Below are 17,029 nucleotides of genomic sequence, written 5' to 3'. Positions count from 1 at the left end.
CCTATGCTCTACCGAGAATCACTTTGGTGGCTGTGATACTTCTTACTCTGAGAAGGTCTCGGGCTGCGGGGCGCTTCGACACCCTCCCCATGCTCATCCCAGCCTCCATGAAGGCTGCGGCGTGGCCTACCGACGATTCCTCGCAGACAATCCCGGTAAGCAACCTTGCACTCGGTTTATTGCCTAGCCTATGTCTCGAACGCGTGATTGACGTCTTGTTTAGAATATTGCGCCACATTTGCCATCGACGAACTCCGTCGTACCGACTACAGGCGTTTAACGGCCTCTGGGGAGACCTATGTGGACTGGATGGGTGGCGCGCTTTACCCGGAACGCCTGGTACATGCACATGCCGATTTCCTGTGCAGCCGTGTGCTTGCGAATACGCACTCGCACAGCAATCCGTAAGCATCGTTTTGTAATATCCTGGAGACCGTCGCTTACCCTTGCGTGTCGTCTCGTCTATTGCCTCCCATAGCTCTGCACTGTCTCACGAATGTGCAAATGCAGCCCGCGCAGCCGTCCTACAGTTCTTCGATGCGTCGCCGGAGGAATACACCGTCATATTTACGCCCAATGCGTCCGGCGCTCTCAAGCTCGTTGGAGAGGCGTACCCTTTCACGGATGACAGCGCTTTTGTTCTCGGCGCAGACTCGCACAACAGCGTCAACGGTATACGGTGCTTTGCAGCAGCCAAAGGTGCATCCGTGGGATACATACCTACAACGCCTCAAGGAGGTTTCGAACCGCAACAGGCTGAGGTACGCTCCTCTGAGTCATTTAAGCGCTCGGGGTAATCTCATTCTGTCAGGCCGTCCTCAACAAGTACAGACCATCGCCAGGTCGCTCCGCGCTTTTTGCGCTCACGGCGCAATCGAACATCTCAAACAGCAAGGCACCACTCGCGCTCGTCGATGCCGCCTATACCCTCGGTTACGATGTCCTCCTCGACGCCGCAGCACTCGCGCCGACGTCACCCCTCTCACTAACCGCACAACCTGCAATAGGCGCCCTCGCGATCTCATTCTACAAGATGTTCGGTTACCCAACTGGCGTTGGCGCGCTCGTGATACGACGTGATCTGCTCCAACGACTTCAGCGACCTTGGTTTGCGGGAGGCACAGTGGATCTGGTCCAGGTACCTGGCAATAATGTGACGCCCGCGTGCGAGTTATACGAACAATTCGAGGTAGATATCGAGGATCGCAGCCATGTCCTGAATCTAATTATTTCCCGTCACAGGATGGTACCATCAACTATACGTCTTTAGCCGCGGTCCCAGCCGGTCTGCGATTACTAGCGGCCTATCAGCCTCTGCTTCCGCTACGGCTAACTTGTCTGCTTCGCTATATGATCAGCGAACTTCAGCAACTTCGTTACAAGGATACAGACTCCGCATTTGTTCGTATCTTGTCGCGCATACCGATGGCAGCGGGCGAGGCAGGAGCGACGGCCTCGATTGAGTTCCTTGGGGTGAGTATACTTTTCTCCACCGCGTCGTATCCTACTGAGCCCGTTCATCCTTCTAGGAGAACGGGATACCGATTTCACCTTTGCTCGTCGAACAGTCCGCCGCGCGTGCAGGCATCGCACTTCGTACCGGGTGCGCTTGCAATCCGGGCGGAGCGGCCGCCCTCCTCGGCATCACAGCCGACATGGCAGCCCTCCCGCCGGGTGCGACACACGCAACTTTCGAGGACGCGGTCGGTCGCGCGCTCGGCGTCGTCCGCATAAGCCTCGGATTGGTGAGCAACTTCGAGGACGTGTGGCGCGTAGTGCAGTGGGCGTCGAATGTGGCGCAGAATGGGATTGACCGATGAAGCGGTGTGCGCTCGTGGACAAGCTTACTTTTCGATCTCAAGGGATTTATGTATCGCGGTTTTATCTATTTTTGACGGCCCTGTTCCCGGTGAGCTTGGATATTTACCTGCCTCAGGTGCTGAAGTCTATTACACATATACTTACGATGTACTGCACTAATTCTGTATCTAATCCGATTGGGCAGCTTCAGACATCTGCTCAGGGATCGATCTCGCTCGAGGCGCAAGAGCCTTCGACATTCGGGACCGCTTCCTTCGGTACTACCGCCAACTTTTATTCTGGTCCGACATCAATGTCGGCCTGCTTGATTGAATAAAACTAATCGTGGTAAATAGCCTGAGGTCCTCTCAATTTTCGCAGCTGCTTGATTTTTCTTTGGAAATTCCCTCGTGCAGTTGAGGCCCCTGGCGTTAGACGATGCTGCAAAAAGGCGCAGAATAGACACGTCAGTGTCCGCAGCCAGGATCGAACTGGCGATCTCCGGATTACACACCTCAAGGATGTTCATACGGAAGTATGAGACCGGCGCTCTAACCAACTGAGCCATGCAGACGGTACAAGCTACTATGGGACAGCATATATCACCCACCTCGGATTGTGCGAATAACCTCAATAGGTTCATACTAGCATAAAAATTGAGCGAGAACATGTCATTTGAAGTAGATGTGAAGAAGATATAATCCCAAAGACGGGGGCAGTATCCTGAGGCGAAGTTTCACGCTTGCGACACATTGCTTGTCACTGGCAATATCGGGCTTTGTTGGAGCCATCTAGCTAGCAGAGGCGTATACCGCGAAGGGATTCACAGACTATTAGGACGTGATGATGTACAATCTAGTAATGACAGAGATCCATTGCGCGTAGGAGTGTGTGTTAGTGATATCCTATGGGAAGCAGGGCGAGACAAAGGTAGAGCAGAACGACACGGAAGACAATTAGGATGGATATGCGTTACGACGTGAGATTCGTAAATGAGAAGATCATGTCGTGAGCGAAGCATTCATGTCGCGAGTGCGAAGATCATGTGTTCGTCGGCCACGGGACGACCCAGTATGCGGACACTAGATGCTGGGGACTTTCGTCGTCCTCGAACTTTAGTCTGTAGATAGGGCCACTCGCGAGCGTCTGTACGAACGAGATTAGGAATGAGTATGAGATCATGAAAACCCCGATCCATCCCACCTTGTCTCGCTGCGTTACCTTCGGCGGCTCGAGGACCTGCGCGCGGTAAAAGCAGGTCGTGTCCGGATACATTGCCAGCGCATCTGATCCCGTCGGCAATTCCGGATATGCCGAGAGATTAGCGGGACTAGAAGGCGGTGCCGCTGGATCAGGAAGCGGGATGAGGTTGCTCAGTGTCGCTCGATATTCGCTGCGAGCGAGGCCGGTAAATCATCTCTCTATAGCTGAGATGAAGGAGCTTACGTGAATTTCCCATCCTCGCCAGGGTCAGCGTCCCGTACCAAGTACCTGGGTAAACTATCAATACCTCAAGTATGTTGCCACAAAAGGCGGCAGTGGCGAAACGCGGCGCCGACGAGCGCGCACCTCGTCCTATCCTTGCTAGCCAGCTTGACCACAATTGCTAGGATGTATGACGTGTCCTCCGTGCCGCCCTCAGCCAGGCGATACACGACCTGCCGCCCAGGTTTGAGTGGCAGCTTCTGGTTGGGCACCGCACCGCGCGTCCGGGGTGGTAGCGTTATTGTCACACGTGGCGTCGCCGGCGCGCCCGAGTCCGGAGACGACACGGAGACAGAGGGGGACGATTCGAGCCGCTGGCGCTTCCGGACGGGCTCCTCATATTTCCTGTGTGGCTCCTCTCGCCTTCGGGCCGGTTCTTCTCGCGCTCGTGGCGGTGGCGGGAGCGCCCGCGCCTCACTCGCCTTGCGAAGCGCAATCAGGGCTTCTACCCGGTCGATAGCCTCGTCGAGGGATCTAGCAAAAGGCATTGTTCATGAATGTAGTGAGCGGAGGCGCCAAAGTCCGTACTTGGTTTCACGTGCGCACGAACCACGAATGTCCCGCAAGGCATTGGCAAGGCAGTGGGCTGTGTGCGCAGCGTTCTCGTAGTCATAGTCCGCGTCCGAGGTGGACTCCGGCCATATAGATATCCACCTATTTGCCTTACCAAGGACGCCTTTTTCCGCCTCGTGTACGTTATTAAGCGCGTCGAGCGACGCGGTGGCGGCGCGCCAGCATTGGAACTCTGTTTCGGCAGATGAGTCATAAAAATAATCTGAGGACATATAGAATAGACCAGTACCTTCAGCAGTACCTTGGTGGCGCATGCAGGGCGAGAGTAGGTTGGGCCACTCCAGGAGGATGGTGTGCGTAAGAAGCAAGGTGCGATCAATGGTCAACACGCTGTTCTCTCACGCCGATCAGTCAACCGTGCCAGTCACGTGCACATGTTGAACTTTGTCGGGTAGTCTCCCGGAGGGTCATACGATGGGTCATGTCTTCCTCATGAGCCAAAATTAATTCAGAGGGATAGGGTATACTCTCACACACTTGATGCGGGGTGGTTACAACTTCTATAGGGTACAAGTCGATGGCTATGAGGGGCGTCACCAGCATAAAACAGTGACAAGGACTTATTATACAAGTTACCAGGGTGAAAATTCAATTTAGTAGCCTGGAGTGTATATCTACTCCTATAAATGATCTCCTGGGTCTTCGGGATCTCGATATCACTCTTTTTTTGGTGATCCACTGGCGTATGATACTTTTGCATGGACTCGCGCGGTTATCCCATCGACCAAGCATCAACAGTTCGTCTCCCTGATCATGCATTCCACTGTCGCGCTCGCATCTATAGACTCTACCGCACCAAAGGAAGGCGGAATTGCGCAAAGACATCCTCATTTCCCCATCTGTTTGTAAAGGGGTGGGAAACATCAAAGCTGAGCCTGCGGTGAATTCATGTCGAAGCCCGCACTTGCACTTGACTGTTCACTAGGTAACTGGCCCTCAGGCATATACGAGACCTGCCCTTTGTTTTGTCTACACTGGGTTCAGTGTGGCAGCTCGCTGGGGTTCTCTCCACGACACACAAGGCATGGGTGGAGCACGCTCGCCGGCCACAGCACGCGCCCGCACACGCTCACCAGCCACTCAGCGGCTCATGCCGTGATGCGCGCCTTGCCGACAACGTGTCGTGCGCGCCGTCGCTGCTGAATTACGCATCAAAATGTAAGAAATAGTAATCTAAACATTCATTCAAAGTGCATACATATTCTAGAGAGTAGGTAAGGGGGAGGGAAGGGGGGAAAGTAAAAAGCACAAGAGCACGAGTGAGAAATCTCACTCGCGCTCAACGCGCCGCTAGGGCTCGGTAGCGCGCACGACAGCGTGAGAGGGGAGCGGAAAGGAGGGTGATGAGCGTGCTCGATGCGCGTAGGATCGCGTTGATCGAGCGCAATAGAGGGGGCGGGGAAGGCAGCGCGATGCGTGCCCATGATGCGCACGGAGAAGGTGGCGAGGACAAGGGTGAGGGTGGGGGGAGGGGCGCACACATACTAGCAAACACCGGGTGTACCGTTGCCTGCGCAGGCACTTCTCTTGCACCTTCCCCTCGCACCTTGCCCCCGATCCCCTCTCCTCGCCTCGCCCCTCTTCATATCCTCCTCCCCCACCCCTCCTCGTATCCTCCCCGTCCCTGCCCAGCTCCCTTCCTCCTACCACTGTTCTCCCCCCAACCCTCTCGGCGAGGCATGCCCACGCACTCCCTCTATCTGCGCATACACCACGCACACTTTCCATACCTCACTGTGGGCGGAGGTGGTATGGGCATGGTGCGCGCTGTATGCACCGGCAGAGGGAAGGGGCGCGGGTAAGCGTCACCCTGCTGGCGATCTCAATGTGCTGGCATAGCCAGCGGCCGATCGAACGTGACGCGCGGCGCACTGAGGGCACCCTCAGAGGCGTCCCGCGCGTCTCCAGCAGTGCCGAGCCTCGCCGCAAAGGCGAGGCTGCGAGGGAAGGAGGGGGGAAGGCGCCGACCGCTTGGCAGCCAATCGCGAGGCGGGGCTTGGGCAGGTGGCGGCATAGCGGGAAGAACGTAATTGGGAGCTCGCTCGTGACACATTACGCGTCTGGAGCGAGTTCCCGCGCCCTCAGACACGGGCTGAGAGCGAATTGGGGGAGGGGAGGGGGATTTGCACGCCGCCGCTTGTTGCGATGACGCATCCCCCCGCATCCCCACTGCATCTCATAATGTATATTCATTAGTATTAAGTCGTGTGCGGCGCGGGTTCACGCGCCTGTATTTCCCTCCTTCCTCGCGCTGTCTTTGAGCGCCGCGCGACTCGGGTCATGCGCGTGATCAACGCGTAAGGGCGTCCGGAAACGCGTTTTCCGCGTCTTGAGAAGCGTGGATGACAGTAAGAAGGAAGGGGGAGAGGACTGGGGGAGCGGGGGAACGTGTATGTCGGAGCGTGGTGGTGGTCAAGGAGCAGAAGACGCACGTGCACGCGTCGGCGCACCCGCAGACGCAGTCTGAGGGAGAATATAACGGGAAAGCGGGGCAATGTCTGCCCTGCTTCCTCCGCCTCCTCTTGCTTCGGCTCCTCCCCCCGCCGCGGAAAAGAAGTGTTGAGTAATATGATCGAGTGCAGGGGATATTCACGCACCCGGAACTCCCTTCCTCGTCCGGCTCGTGGCCGCTGTCATTGCCAAGCTCCCTCAATTCGTGGGACATGAATGTGGTGAAACACATTGTAGGCGGCCTTTTCGAGGTGTTAAGAAGAAAAGGGAGTGTGAGAAGGGTGTCTGGGAGGGATGAAGAGGCGAGGTGGGCGACATGGTGGTGAGCGCGTCGCAAGCGCTGGACTTCGCGACTTTCGGGGATAAGTCGACCGTGTGAAATTCATCACGGTCGGGCGCCCAGCTTCAACTCTGAATTCTTCGACACCTATGCGCAGTGTGACCGCGTATGCTCGCACATGTGCTATTTGTAGGTTAGGATATGATTCTGTACTAAAATATGAACGAAAGCAACCAACGTTCGGTAGGAAAAGGCCCTGTCGAATTATGTGGCGGTGCACCTCGTCGGAATCTCCCGAGCACGTGGAAAAGAGTCGTCGATAGCTTCGACGGCGAAGGGGACTCATACCAGAAAACTTGATATAATCGTACAAAAGCGCTGAGTGGATGCACACGATTTTTCCTCAAGCAAAGAAATGAGGAGAAGGACGAGAAACTTCTAGCGCCACATATTCATCCCGATTTGGAACATGCCGCTTGGACGTCGAATGGTGATGAATTTCACCGTCGTAAAACGATCCCTGGCAAGCAGGTCTCGTAACAAGCAGTCAGCTCATCTATGATAGCTCCCGTCACCTCGCGGTGACGGACGAGGGTCCAGTTCCGGTCCTCCATAGGCGACCACTATCGGGGCGCTGTCAGCGTTCATGAGTCTCGTCTCCTGCCAGCACCAGCCGAGTTCCGCTGCGAAGCCCAAGGCATGTCTGGCCATGGAGTAACCTCCGGACTGTCGTCCTTCCTTGGCAGTCCCGTGAGCGATAGTATATAAAGACGGAGACTGGGAGTGATCCCAACGCAGCATTCACACTTGTCTTCTTTCTCTCTGGAATCGACTCGAAGCAAGCAGACGAAATGACCTCTCCCGTATGCGCCATTGGCGCCGCAGGTCCTCAGGAAAAGCTCGCGCCCTTGACCGTCAACCGCAGGGCCCCCGACGATGACGACGTGGTCATCGATATCCAGTACTGCGGTATCTGCCAGAGCGATATTCATACCGTCCGCGGCGTACGTCTGCCTCACCACTGCTCTTATGTTCATTTCATTGTGTGGCTGACGCCTTTCTAGGAGATGGGCCCGACTGTGGGCTATCCTATGGTCCCCGGCCATGAGATCGTAGGCGTCGTGCGGAGTACCGGGAAGAACGTGTCTTCGTTCAAGCCCGGTGACCGTGTCGGCGTCGGCTGCATGGTGGACTCGTGCCGCACATGCCGCAATTGCAGCGAAGGAGAAGAGTCGTACTGCAGCGGTAACGATACGGTTCGCTCCGCTGTCCTCACGTACAATGGCAAGGTGATTTTCATGCGACTCAAGTGGTGTAGTAGACATTGGGACCGATGCACCACCGCAGAATCCCAAAGAGAATTTCGAGCCAACCGTCGGAGGCTACTCGGAGTCCATAGTGGTGGACTATCGCTATGTCCTTCGCATTCCGGACGCTCTGCCATCTGATAGCGCTGCGCCTTTGCTATGTAAGTGTTCTGTTCCATGGCAGGATATACCACGTCTGATCGCTTTCGACCAAGGCGCCGGTATCACCATGTTTTCCGCGCTTCGCCATTGGAAGACCGGCCCCGACAGTCGAGTTGCGATCATCGGCATAGGTGGTCTTGGCCACGTTGGAGTCAAGCTCGCGGCGTAAGAGTGTTCAACCGCTCCTATCGCTTCTTTTACTCACATTTGCCTTGTCAGCGCAATGGGTGCTCATGTCACCGCTCTCTCGCACAGTCCAGGCAAGCGCGAGCTTGCCCAATCACTCGGAGCGCACGAATACTACGCGACAAGCGATCCCTCCACCTTCTCCGCCCTAGTCGATCACTTCAACATCATCATCAATACCACCTCCGCTGATCTCCAGCTTGACGGGTTTATGAGGATGCTTCGCCGGGACGGGACCTTCGTCGAGGCGGGCGTTCCTGAACATTCCCTCAAGATCCATCCTTTCAGTGTACTCTTTGGGCGCCATAGTCTCGCGGGGACCATGATAGGTGGAATACGCGAGACGCAGGAAATGCTGGACTTCTGTGGTACGTCTGTTGGACATTCACAGGGTGCTTCGCTGATTCTATGGATTATAGCCGAGCACAAGATCACCGCTGACATAGAGGTCATACCTGCCTCCTACATGTGCGTCTCTTGCTTGTGCTCTCCCGCATACTCTTACTGATTTTTGATCCATAGTAACGAGGCATACGAGCGAGTTTTGAAGTCGGACGTCCGCTTCCGCTTCGTTATCGATATGTCTACTATCCATGGAAATAAGCTTTGAGTATAACAGGTCTGCCAATGTAACACTACGTCGTCAATGCGATTGACTGGTCTCCTCTACTCCCACTTCAACAATCGTCTCGCTCCTGGGCGGCTAGTTCAGGCCAATATCTCTCCCAACATCGAGCCATATGTATGCAGTGACCAGTGTTGCCCATTACGCCAGATATCTGGCCAAAGAGCGACCCCAAGCTGGTTACACTGAATAAAAGAATGATAAAGAGACATAAGGGTATTATAGCGACACCGATCTCCGGGCGCGCCGCTAGTAATACAGTAACGTACAGCTCGGAGTCCATGTACAACCCAAGAAACGACAGGAAAAAAGGGGGGATCTGCTTGCTAGTGGTATACGTACAGTGAGTGCGAATGGTAGGCAAATAAGGCGTGCCGAGCATAAATTCGTGAGTATCAACGTGCAGGAGCCGCGTGTCAGCCAAGGCTGCTGTCGGGTATAGGGACGCCTAAAGACGGCGGTTCATCATCGACCGTGACGTAGTTCTGCACGCTCAGGCGCTTCTCCTCCTCTTCGTCGTAGTCTTCGTCTTCCTCCTCGATGATGGCTGACTCGAGATCGTCTTCATCAGGTTCACCCTCCATATCTGCCTCATCGGGTTCGGCGAAGATAGCATGCATCTGCGTACGACAGTCAGCAGTCGGTCGACGGTGAGCTTTGCGCGGACTTACATGCGTAAGGAGCGTTTTCACCAGCTTATTGCTGTGGCCCATGTTCGCAAGGACAAGGGAGAAGTCGTTTTGCGGTGCACGAAGAAGATTGGGGCTGAAGACGATGGCCAAAGCTTCGGCCGTCATCTGATTATGCTCTTCGTAGTCAGCCACTCTGAGAAGACGGTCAGCGGGAGACATGATTGCTATGAGGGGATCGCACTTGTCCAGATGCTCGACGATGCGCTTCAAAAGGTCATAGTGCGACTGAGAAAGCCGATGAATGATCCCGCGGATAGCGAATATCCTGTCGTCAAGAGACTCGAGTTCTGTAGAGAGTTGAGTTAGATGATCAGCGACTATAGAGTTCACGTACGAGTCGCCTCGATGACTTCGTGATACAAGGAATGCGGAAAGACAGGATCAGGCAAAACGCGCAGCCAGGACTTGACAACGTCGCAGACGGCATGAATATCCGTGTGCGGCTTAATGGGCGATTCGCCTGTACGCGATGAGTGTGTGCGGTACATGGGGACGGATTCTTCGTACCCCTATTAAATGCCTCCTTGAGCACGTTGATCTCGGAGACAGCGCCAGCAATGCGATCTGATCAACGGTCAGCATTGGAAGGGATAGCGCGCGACCTCACGTACAGATTCCAACTTCCGTCAGTCCTCGCGTCTCGATCTCGGAGATGCATTGGTCAATGATAGACGGCACGGAGCCAGGCGCAACGTCTTCGCCGCCAGCTTCCCGACGAAGCAGCTCGTCCAGATCGATGCCGAACACTGGGGCGGGTATGAGTATAGTACAGAAGTATGAACAATCTGACTGACCTGCCCGAGGACCCTTGCCCGTCGGAAGCGGGTCAGCATGAAGGTGATCAGCAATTTGAGGCTTGGGCGAGTTGCCGATGTATGTGAGCCGCCGCTTCGCCGTAATCTTCGCCACCTTGTTGATGGTGTCGACCCACTTCATCATCTCCTTCCGCGACAAAGCCTGCAGAAGATAATGCCCGCCGTCTTCAGTCTCCAGTTGGAAGGTGTAAGAGCGCTCGGTATTGATAAATTGCATGACCCTCGCCTCAGCGAGGTTCACTGCCATGGCTGGTTTGCTTGATGGAGTGAAGTCGAGCTCAGCAGCTGTACGCTTGACACCCGGCGAATGCATCAGGTCCGCGCCAAACGCGCTCGAGATCGGGCGCATGAAGTTGAACAGGGACGACATAGACTTCTTGTTCCTCGCGTGCTTCGGTAGGGGAGCGGGCGCTAGCTTGCGTGGCTTCATCGCCTTGGTGAGCTGGTCGTCGCGCTTCTCGCTACGCATCTGCTCCTGCTGCTTTTCGCGCTGCATTCGCGTACGCAAGCCCTTATCCCGTCGGTTCTTCTCAATTTGCGCAGAGACAAGTTTCTGGAACGGGCGGACGACACGTTTTCCGGACGCGCTAGCGGACGCTTGCATGGCTTCACGGGCAGCTTCCTCTTTGATGCCGCGGAGATCGAACAGAAGCGGAGCCACCTCTGTCTCGACGGCATTCAGACGGTCGAAGTTGCGCCTTGTGAAGTCATCGCGATGTGTGTTGCGGGTGCGGAATAGGTTGGGCGCGTTGTTCAGGATGCTGCATAGGTGACTGCAAGAAGGTTTAGATCAACGAAGTTTCGGTATGGCAGAATACGTACCGGCGCTTGTCGAAGTTGATGAGTCCCTGGCCATCCGCATTCACTGGGTCGAGGATGTCTGGCGAGACGATGATCTCCAACATGCGCTCGAAGAGCCAGCCGATGTCGACCGTGAGCATGTCGTCCGTGACGGAGTGCATGGCGGGGACAGCCAGAAGGGAGACGAGTGAATCGCATGTCGCGCTTCGGTTCATCGCAACGTTGTTCCATGCACGCCAATGCGCCCGACTCTCGACGCTGATGATCGCGGAGGTAATCGTCGCCTCCGCAAAGGAGCGCACACAGTGGCTCTGAGCGATGCTGATGTCCCTACGACCCTCCAAGTTTCGAAGCCGGCATACTTCGAGAGCGCGAAGTAGAAGCTCAATCCTAGATTGGCGTCCCTTCAGTCCAAGCCGAGGAGCGACGATCTTGGACACGATCCACTTGCGCAGAATGAGATGTGCTCGGATGCAGCTACGGATACCAGGAGGAAGGAGGCGGTACAGCGTGTCCTGGGTGAGCTCGGATATCATGGAGGACGCTTCGACCTCGTGAATGACGGTGTGCATGGATTGGATCTCCACGGTGTCTTCCGTCGCGGTGCTGTCCTTTGGAAGGAACCAGCCCGTGCGATCCGCGCTTTGTACCTCGAGGAGATCTGCAGTAACGTACAGGTCCTACGACAATGAGCTATGACCGAAGACGGAATGATACCTGCGTACCTCTTCCGTAACATTGCTGAAAGCTGCCGCAGCCATGGCGTCAAGCTCGTCGACGAGCTCTTCCGGTTCCACCGCATCGATGTCGAGAGGACCTCTGCCGCTGACGTGCCGCTGGCGCGAGCCTGAGGTGGGCAACGGTGGCCGCATCTGAGGATGTGCGTGCGCATGAGAGGGCCGCATGACCTGGGACTCGAAGGTTGCCTGGAGGCTTTCACGCAGTCGCTCGAGCTTGGAGAACGCACGCGCGACTTCCTCCGGGACAATCTTGACGTCGATAGATATATGGTCGCTGTCGCTGTGCAGGAAGTCGTGAAAGGCATGGTACAGGGTATTGTCGTCGAGGACGTCCTGAGCGCCATTGCCACAGCAAAGCCACTCCCTCATCGTATCGATGACCTCGCTGCGAAGGTCGACAGCGAGCAGGTATTCTTCCGCCGAAGGCGGAGATCCCCGAGGTTGGAACTTGATGTACTCCTTGCGCAGCAACTACAGAGAACAGTTAATAGTGATCATGATGACAGACGTCGCACTCACTTCAAAGAAGACAATGGGAGTCAAGAAAGTCCTGAACACATTCCACCATACCCGGGCGAACTCCGCGCGATCGACGTACAGCTCTCGCGTCATACCCTCCTTCAAAGTCATCTCGCCGTTATCGTCCGTGACTGAGACCGATACGTGGTGCAATCCGTGCACAAGGATATCAACGAGGTGATTCAAAGTTCCAGCGCGAACAAGGACGCGCAACGGTGGCTCCGACGACTTATCTGCTGTCACCAGGTCGCGGCGGGTAGAGAGGGACGGTAACGAGTTCCGGCGCGCAACACTTGTCTTGCGATCCAAGCCAGCGGATGCGCCAGGCTTGACACGGATAGACGGCGCACGACTGAACGCGGATTTGTCCGTCGACGAGCCATGGTCGGTGGTACTGCTAGGTGGTCGCGATGACGCTCGGGTCGGGGGACGAGAGGAGGCTCGTGAGGGCGGGTAAGACTCGCTGTTGCTGGACTTCTGTACCACTAAAAGTAGTTCGCCGCCATGCACGGGGATGACTGTTCCGCCCTGACTGAGCGCGCTGATGCCATTGGTACCGCCAACCATGTCTTCAAGGAACTTGGCCTTGCCTCGCCTGTCTTCCGGACGCAGTTGGTCATCGAAGCCTTTCAGGAAGAGGAAATCGGATGCGTCACTGTCAACGCGCCCGCGTACGACCTGCGAGCGGTCGACTAGGCTGACCGTAGGTAGCGCCTCTGGGAATAGGAGCGGCAAGAGCGCGTTATGCGGCGGTTGCTGCCCGGACGGACGCTGCCAGAAGTAAGGCTCGAACAGGCCTTTCCGCCTAGGTTCTGCGGCGAGGGAAAGAGACATGAATTGCTCGACCCTGGAACTCTTGCGTTAGCTTCCGTAAGTGAAGGTGAATCTCGACATACCGTTGGAACTTGGCCGCGATGCCACCAGCACCACCGCCCTCCGCAGCTGCTTGCGTCCAGAAGTTGACCATTCGACGCACATCCTCTTCGTCGGTGCTGATGGTTTCGCGTGGACAGGTGGTAAACTTCTGACGCAACAGCTCGAACTCCTTTCGGACCGTTTGGAGGGGAGCAATCGCATAGCTCGCGCCCTCTCCATCTCCCGCCTTAGCGCGCAACTTGTCGATCTGCTCTTTCGCAGCCACACGTGCATCGCCGCCCCACACAGTCACCAAAGGACCACCGAGCACGGCGCCGCCTGCGGTGGTTGAGCCATGCTCAGCGACATGCGGCCCGCCGCCCAAGCCATACACCCAACTCTCCACTGCTGATATTGCCTGCGGGTCAGCGCGCTTCCAAGCCTTCTCCAGTCGCGCCACCGGGCGAGCGCACAAGCCCGCCATGATCGCGCGCCAGCTGACTTCGTCACCTGCCTGCCGACAAAGCTCACCCACGCGCGCCCAGACAGAGATAACCTCCGAGCGCGTATGCGTGCGCGATGATGGAGCATGCTGGCGGGGAGACTGCGGTGCGCTGCCGGTATGCGGTCGCGAAGGCATTGACTGTGAGTTGGGCGGGGACGAGCTGAGAGTGCGCTGCATCGATGGCCGCCCGTCCAAGGAGCGCCGGGGAGATGCTGGCGAGACGGGCACAGCGAGAGTTGCGCCATGGTATTGCTGCTGAGGGAAGTCTCCGTGCCCAATGCTCGGCCCCGAGCCCGCGTCCGCGCTCAGCACTTGAAGAAGGACTAGCTTCGTGAGCCAGTGCGGAGCGTCGTCGCTCCCGAACATAAGCTTAGTCTCCGACATCGGCGACGCTTTTGATGAGCACGTCGGGCTCGAAGACGCTTGGGATCCCGCTGGCTCCTCTTCACCATCTTCGCCCAGCATAACGCCCGCCGTCAGCTCCCCAGACGCGCCAGAGAGTGCGCTACCATGGAAAACCGTCAAGCTGCGTGCGAGCAGCGCAGGATCCAGGGCCAGCAGTACACTACGCGACAATCCCTCGTTCGCAAGGGCGCCCCAGACGCCAGTGGGTTCAGGCGCAGACCAGTCTTTCCTGGGCGAGCTCGGCCACGGAGTGGTGGTCGGGCTGCTCGGACTGCGCGTGCGAATGGGGCTCATGGGGCCGCGAACGGCAGATGGACTACTTGGAGTTCGCGATCGCATAGGGCTTGATGGGACGCGCGGACTACTCGGTACGTCGAGCGCTGCAGGGTGCGTCTGGATCGGTGGAGGCGGTCCCGCCGAGCGCTTAGATGGCGGGGACGAGTCAGAGGGTGCCCGAGTGCGACGCATGTCCAGTGCATCGTGCATCGAGGGTCCTTCTGCTGCAGGTCTTGGCGAGAATGTGCCGATGTGAGGTGAGAAGGTGTCCGGACCTGGCCTCTCGCCTTCACCGCCCTCTCCTTCCTCGCCCTTCTTCTCTCCTGCCTCCCCTTCGCACAACCCGGGCACCAGAGCCTCCCACGCTGCACGATCGCGCACCGCGCCATGCAACCTAATGTATTCCTTCGCGATCCACGACACGCGCTCCTTCGCTTCTTCCTGGGCATTCTCCTCGCATCCTTCGACGAATTGCTGGCAGCATCGCAGCAGCTCCACCTCCACTCGCGCACGTCCAACAAGAGAAGGCAACGCAACCAGGACAGCCGTCGCGAACGCACGCCGTGCGGCGTCGTACGACGTTGATCCTCCCGTGGACTCCGCGGACTCTGGCTGCGCGTCCCCACCAGTCGTGCTGGCGAAGACAGCCTCGTGCAGCAGCGCCTCCATTGTGCCGCCCTGCACCGAGCCATCTGCGGCACGCGCGAGGTCGGGATGGGGTCCGCGCCCCCAATACGCGCGCCTACGGCGACGAGCTTGTGGTTTGACCTCTTCAGTGGTCTCTTGTGCCCCGCCCGAGCCGCCGGAGTGAGTATCCTGCGCGCAGTGAGCGTCTCCAAGCCCTTCGTCCCCGGCATCCTCATCGTCTTCGTCGTCCCCTGGAGCAACGATAGTGGTCGGGAAGAGCGCCTTGATTTCGCCCGCACGATCACTGGGAGGTTTGAAGAATAGCAGCCTCGCACCGCGAAGTTCTGCCTTGTACGCTTTCCATCCGCGACCTAGATGTGGTGTCGCGTTCTCGTTGGTAGGGGGCACGAAGTCCGTGAGGCGGTTGACGAAGCCAGAGTGGTACATGACCTGGGAGGAGCGCTTCGGTGTTGGGTCGGGGCTCTCGGTCGGCGGTGAGAGAAGTGTAGTCGAGCGGGGATCACGCTCCATCCACGCAACGTCGCGATCGGATGAACCTGAGCCTTTGCGAGAAGGACTGGGCGGCATCCGGGCCAGGCGTGAAGACAGTTTGGGCGCAAATGAGTACGTGCGCGTATGCGAGGGCGACGCCTCTCCACTTTGGATCGGCTCGCTGAATATGGGTGCATCATCGAGGGTAGGGGCAGAGACGGATATAGCGACTGGCGGATGCTGCGAAGGAGGCGGCACTAACGAGCGCGAGGGGGATGGGATGGGGCGCGGGGTTACTTGCGGCGCTACCGCGGCAGACGCGCTCCCCGAGCGGTTGCGATACTGTTGAACACGGTCCTGGAATTGCGCGGTGGGAGTCAGAGGTGCGGGCGCCGACAGCTTCGAGAGGTCGTCCGCGGAGCGGGACCAGCCGCGGCGAGATATTGAGCGCAGGTCTCCGGTACCTAGTTGCGGCCCTCTTGACATGTCCATCGACGCCTGCGGACGCGCCGATAGGTCCAGGACGGACCTGATGAAGGATGTCAACCCATGATCATATGGAACACGTCGACGCGACGCACCTGGATCCCGCAGAACTGTAGCTATCGAGGATGGGTCTGGGATCCGTCGGACGCGATATCTTTGGCTTCCTAGTCGTCGAGCTTGTCGACGCGCGCGGCTCGCTGGAGCCCGGTCCTTGGAGCTTGGGCGACGACGCGCTGCGCGTGAACCATTTCGTCGGTTTGCTGAAGAACTGTGTGATGCCGGACGGGGAAGTTGACCTCGGGAAGCTAACAGACGCCGACGCGGATGGCGACAGAGCCGGCTGCGCCTCTGAGGGCAGCTGCGGGAGCGGCGCAGCGCGTCGCTTGCCGCTCATTACATCCAAAAATCACCAAAAATCGACGGAAAATCGGGGTCGGCTCGCGATACGTGTTGCTGGTGGAGAGTGAGGAAGAGGAGGTGCTGAGGCAGCAGCTACGAACCTCTGAGCGATGTTCTTATGAGGAGGGCATGAGGGTCAAGAGCAAGCAATGCGCCGATCACCATCACCGCGCTAACCCTTCGCCATCATCTCGCACGTCGACAGATCCAAAAGTGCACAGAAAGCAAGTGACTCGTGCGGCAAAACTCAGGTATGAACGGGTTCGTTTACTCCCTACATTATACACGACCTCTCATCGACAGCGTTCTCCGCTATCACCGTGGCGCGATCAAGTCAACAAGAGGCACGTTGCATGTACCAGTCACCAACAATGCCCATCACTGAGAAGCCAGAGCTTTGCATGATGCACTATGAGAGTAGACTGGATACTCGTAGGGTGATCCCTTGTCTAGGTACTTGTAGTACCTCCATAATCGCCTCGAAACACTGCCAGAATGTTCACGTCAGTCGTGAGCTCACGAATGAGGCTCAAGCCTGCCGATACATT

The 17,029-nt window shown here is 57.2% G+C and overlaps 6 protein-coding genes and 1 non-coding gene across 7 annotated transcripts; 2 read left to right on the top strand and 5 right to left on the bottom strand.

Annotated features, from left to right (window-relative positions):
- Window positions 1-89: 89 nt before the first annotated feature.
- On the top strand, window positions 90-1,820 carry SCHCODRAFT_01202278 (PLP-dependent transferase; the record flags this gene model as incomplete). The annotated part of the gene is made up of 6 exons (XM_003030280.2): window positions 90-174; window positions 224-404; window positions 479-761; window positions 812-1,189; window positions 1,243-1,473; window positions 1,530-1,820. The coding sequence occupies 6 exons, from the start codon at window positions 90-92 to the stop codon at window positions 1,818-1,820; spliced, it is 1,449 nt and encodes a 482-aa protein (XP_003030326.2).
- A 451-nt stretch (window positions 1,821-2,271) lies between these two features.
- Window positions 2,272-2,374, bottom strand: SCHCODRAFT_t148. The gene has a single exon. It is a non-coding gene; the product is annotated as a tRNA-Met (tRNA).
- A 181-nt stretch (window positions 2,375-2,555) lies between these two features.
- Window positions 2,556-4,167, bottom strand: SCHCODRAFT_02630478 (uncharacterized protein). The gene is made up of 6 exons (XM_003030702.3): window positions 4,088-4,167; window positions 3,814-4,030; window positions 3,370-3,759; window positions 3,247-3,291; window positions 3,004-3,193; window positions 2,556-2,946 (listed from the first exon to the last, which is right to left on the bottom strand). The coding sequence occupies exons 1-6, from the start codon at window positions 4,110-4,112 to the stop codon at window positions 2,842-2,844; spliced, it is 972 nt and encodes a 323-aa protein (XP_003030748.1). The 5' UTR covers window positions 4,113-4,167; the 3' UTR covers window positions 2,556-2,841.
- Window positions 4,168-5,015: 848 nt separating this feature from the next.
- Window positions 5,016-5,451, bottom strand: SCHCODRAFT_02630477 (uncharacterized protein). Its single transcript, XM_050345604.1, has one exon. The coding sequence runs from the start codon at window positions 5,280-5,282 to the stop codon at window positions 5,040-5,042; it is 243 nt and encodes an 80-aa protein (XP_050199070.1). The 5' UTR covers window positions 5,283-5,451; the 3' UTR covers window positions 5,016-5,039.
- A 453-nt stretch (window positions 5,452-5,904) lies between these two features.
- Window positions 5,905-6,634, bottom strand: SCHCODRAFT_02333180 (uncharacterized protein). The gene has a single exon (XM_050342405.1). The coding sequence runs from the start codon at window positions 6,539-6,541 to the stop codon at window positions 6,149-6,151; it is 393 nt and encodes a 130-aa protein (XP_050199069.1). The 5' UTR covers window positions 6,542-6,634; the 3' UTR covers window positions 5,905-6,148.
- Window positions 6,635-7,322: 688 nt separating this feature from the next.
- SCHCODRAFT_02333133 (GroES-like protein) lies at window positions 7,323-9,070 on the top strand. Its single transcript, XM_003030281.2, has 7 exons — window positions 7,323-7,593; window positions 7,654-7,878; window positions 7,937-8,057; window positions 8,112-8,223; window positions 8,278-8,612; window positions 8,664-8,712; window positions 8,767-9,070. The coding sequence occupies exons 1-7, from the start codon at window positions 7,441-7,443 to the stop codon at window positions 8,852-8,854; spliced, it is 1,083 nt and encodes a 360-aa protein (XP_003030327.1). The 5' UTR covers window positions 7,323-7,440; the 3' UTR covers window positions 8,855-9,070.
- Window positions 9,071-9,285: 215 nt separating this feature from the next.
- On the bottom strand, window positions 9,286-16,476 carry SCHCODRAFT_02508873 (uncharacterized protein; the record flags this gene model as incomplete). Its single annotated transcript, XM_050343214.1, has 12 exons — window positions 9,286-9,489; window positions 9,541-9,694; window positions 9,743-9,848; window positions 9,896-10,021; window positions 10,069-10,125; window positions 10,173-10,307; window positions 10,356-11,149; window positions 11,199-11,857; window positions 11,903-12,388; window positions 12,437-13,283; window positions 13,333-16,125; window positions 16,178-16,476. 12 exons carry the CDS (start codon window positions 16,474-16,476, stop codon window positions 9,286-9,288), a joined length of 6,660 nt encoding a protein of 2,219 aa, XP_050199068.1.
- Window positions 16,477-17,029: the final 553 nt, after the last annotated feature.

The sequence above is a fragment of the Schizophyllum commune genome, assembly GCF_000143185.2.
Source record: "Schizophyllum commune H4-8 unplaced genomic scaffold SCHCOscaffold_8, whole genome shotgun sequence".
Classification (NCBI taxonomy): Eukaryota; Fungi; Basidiomycota; class Agaricomycetes; order Agaricales; family Schizophyllaceae; genus Schizophyllum; species Schizophyllum commune.
Note: the sequence above shows the minus strand (reverse complement) of the source record. Positions and strands in the feature narration are given on the sequence as shown.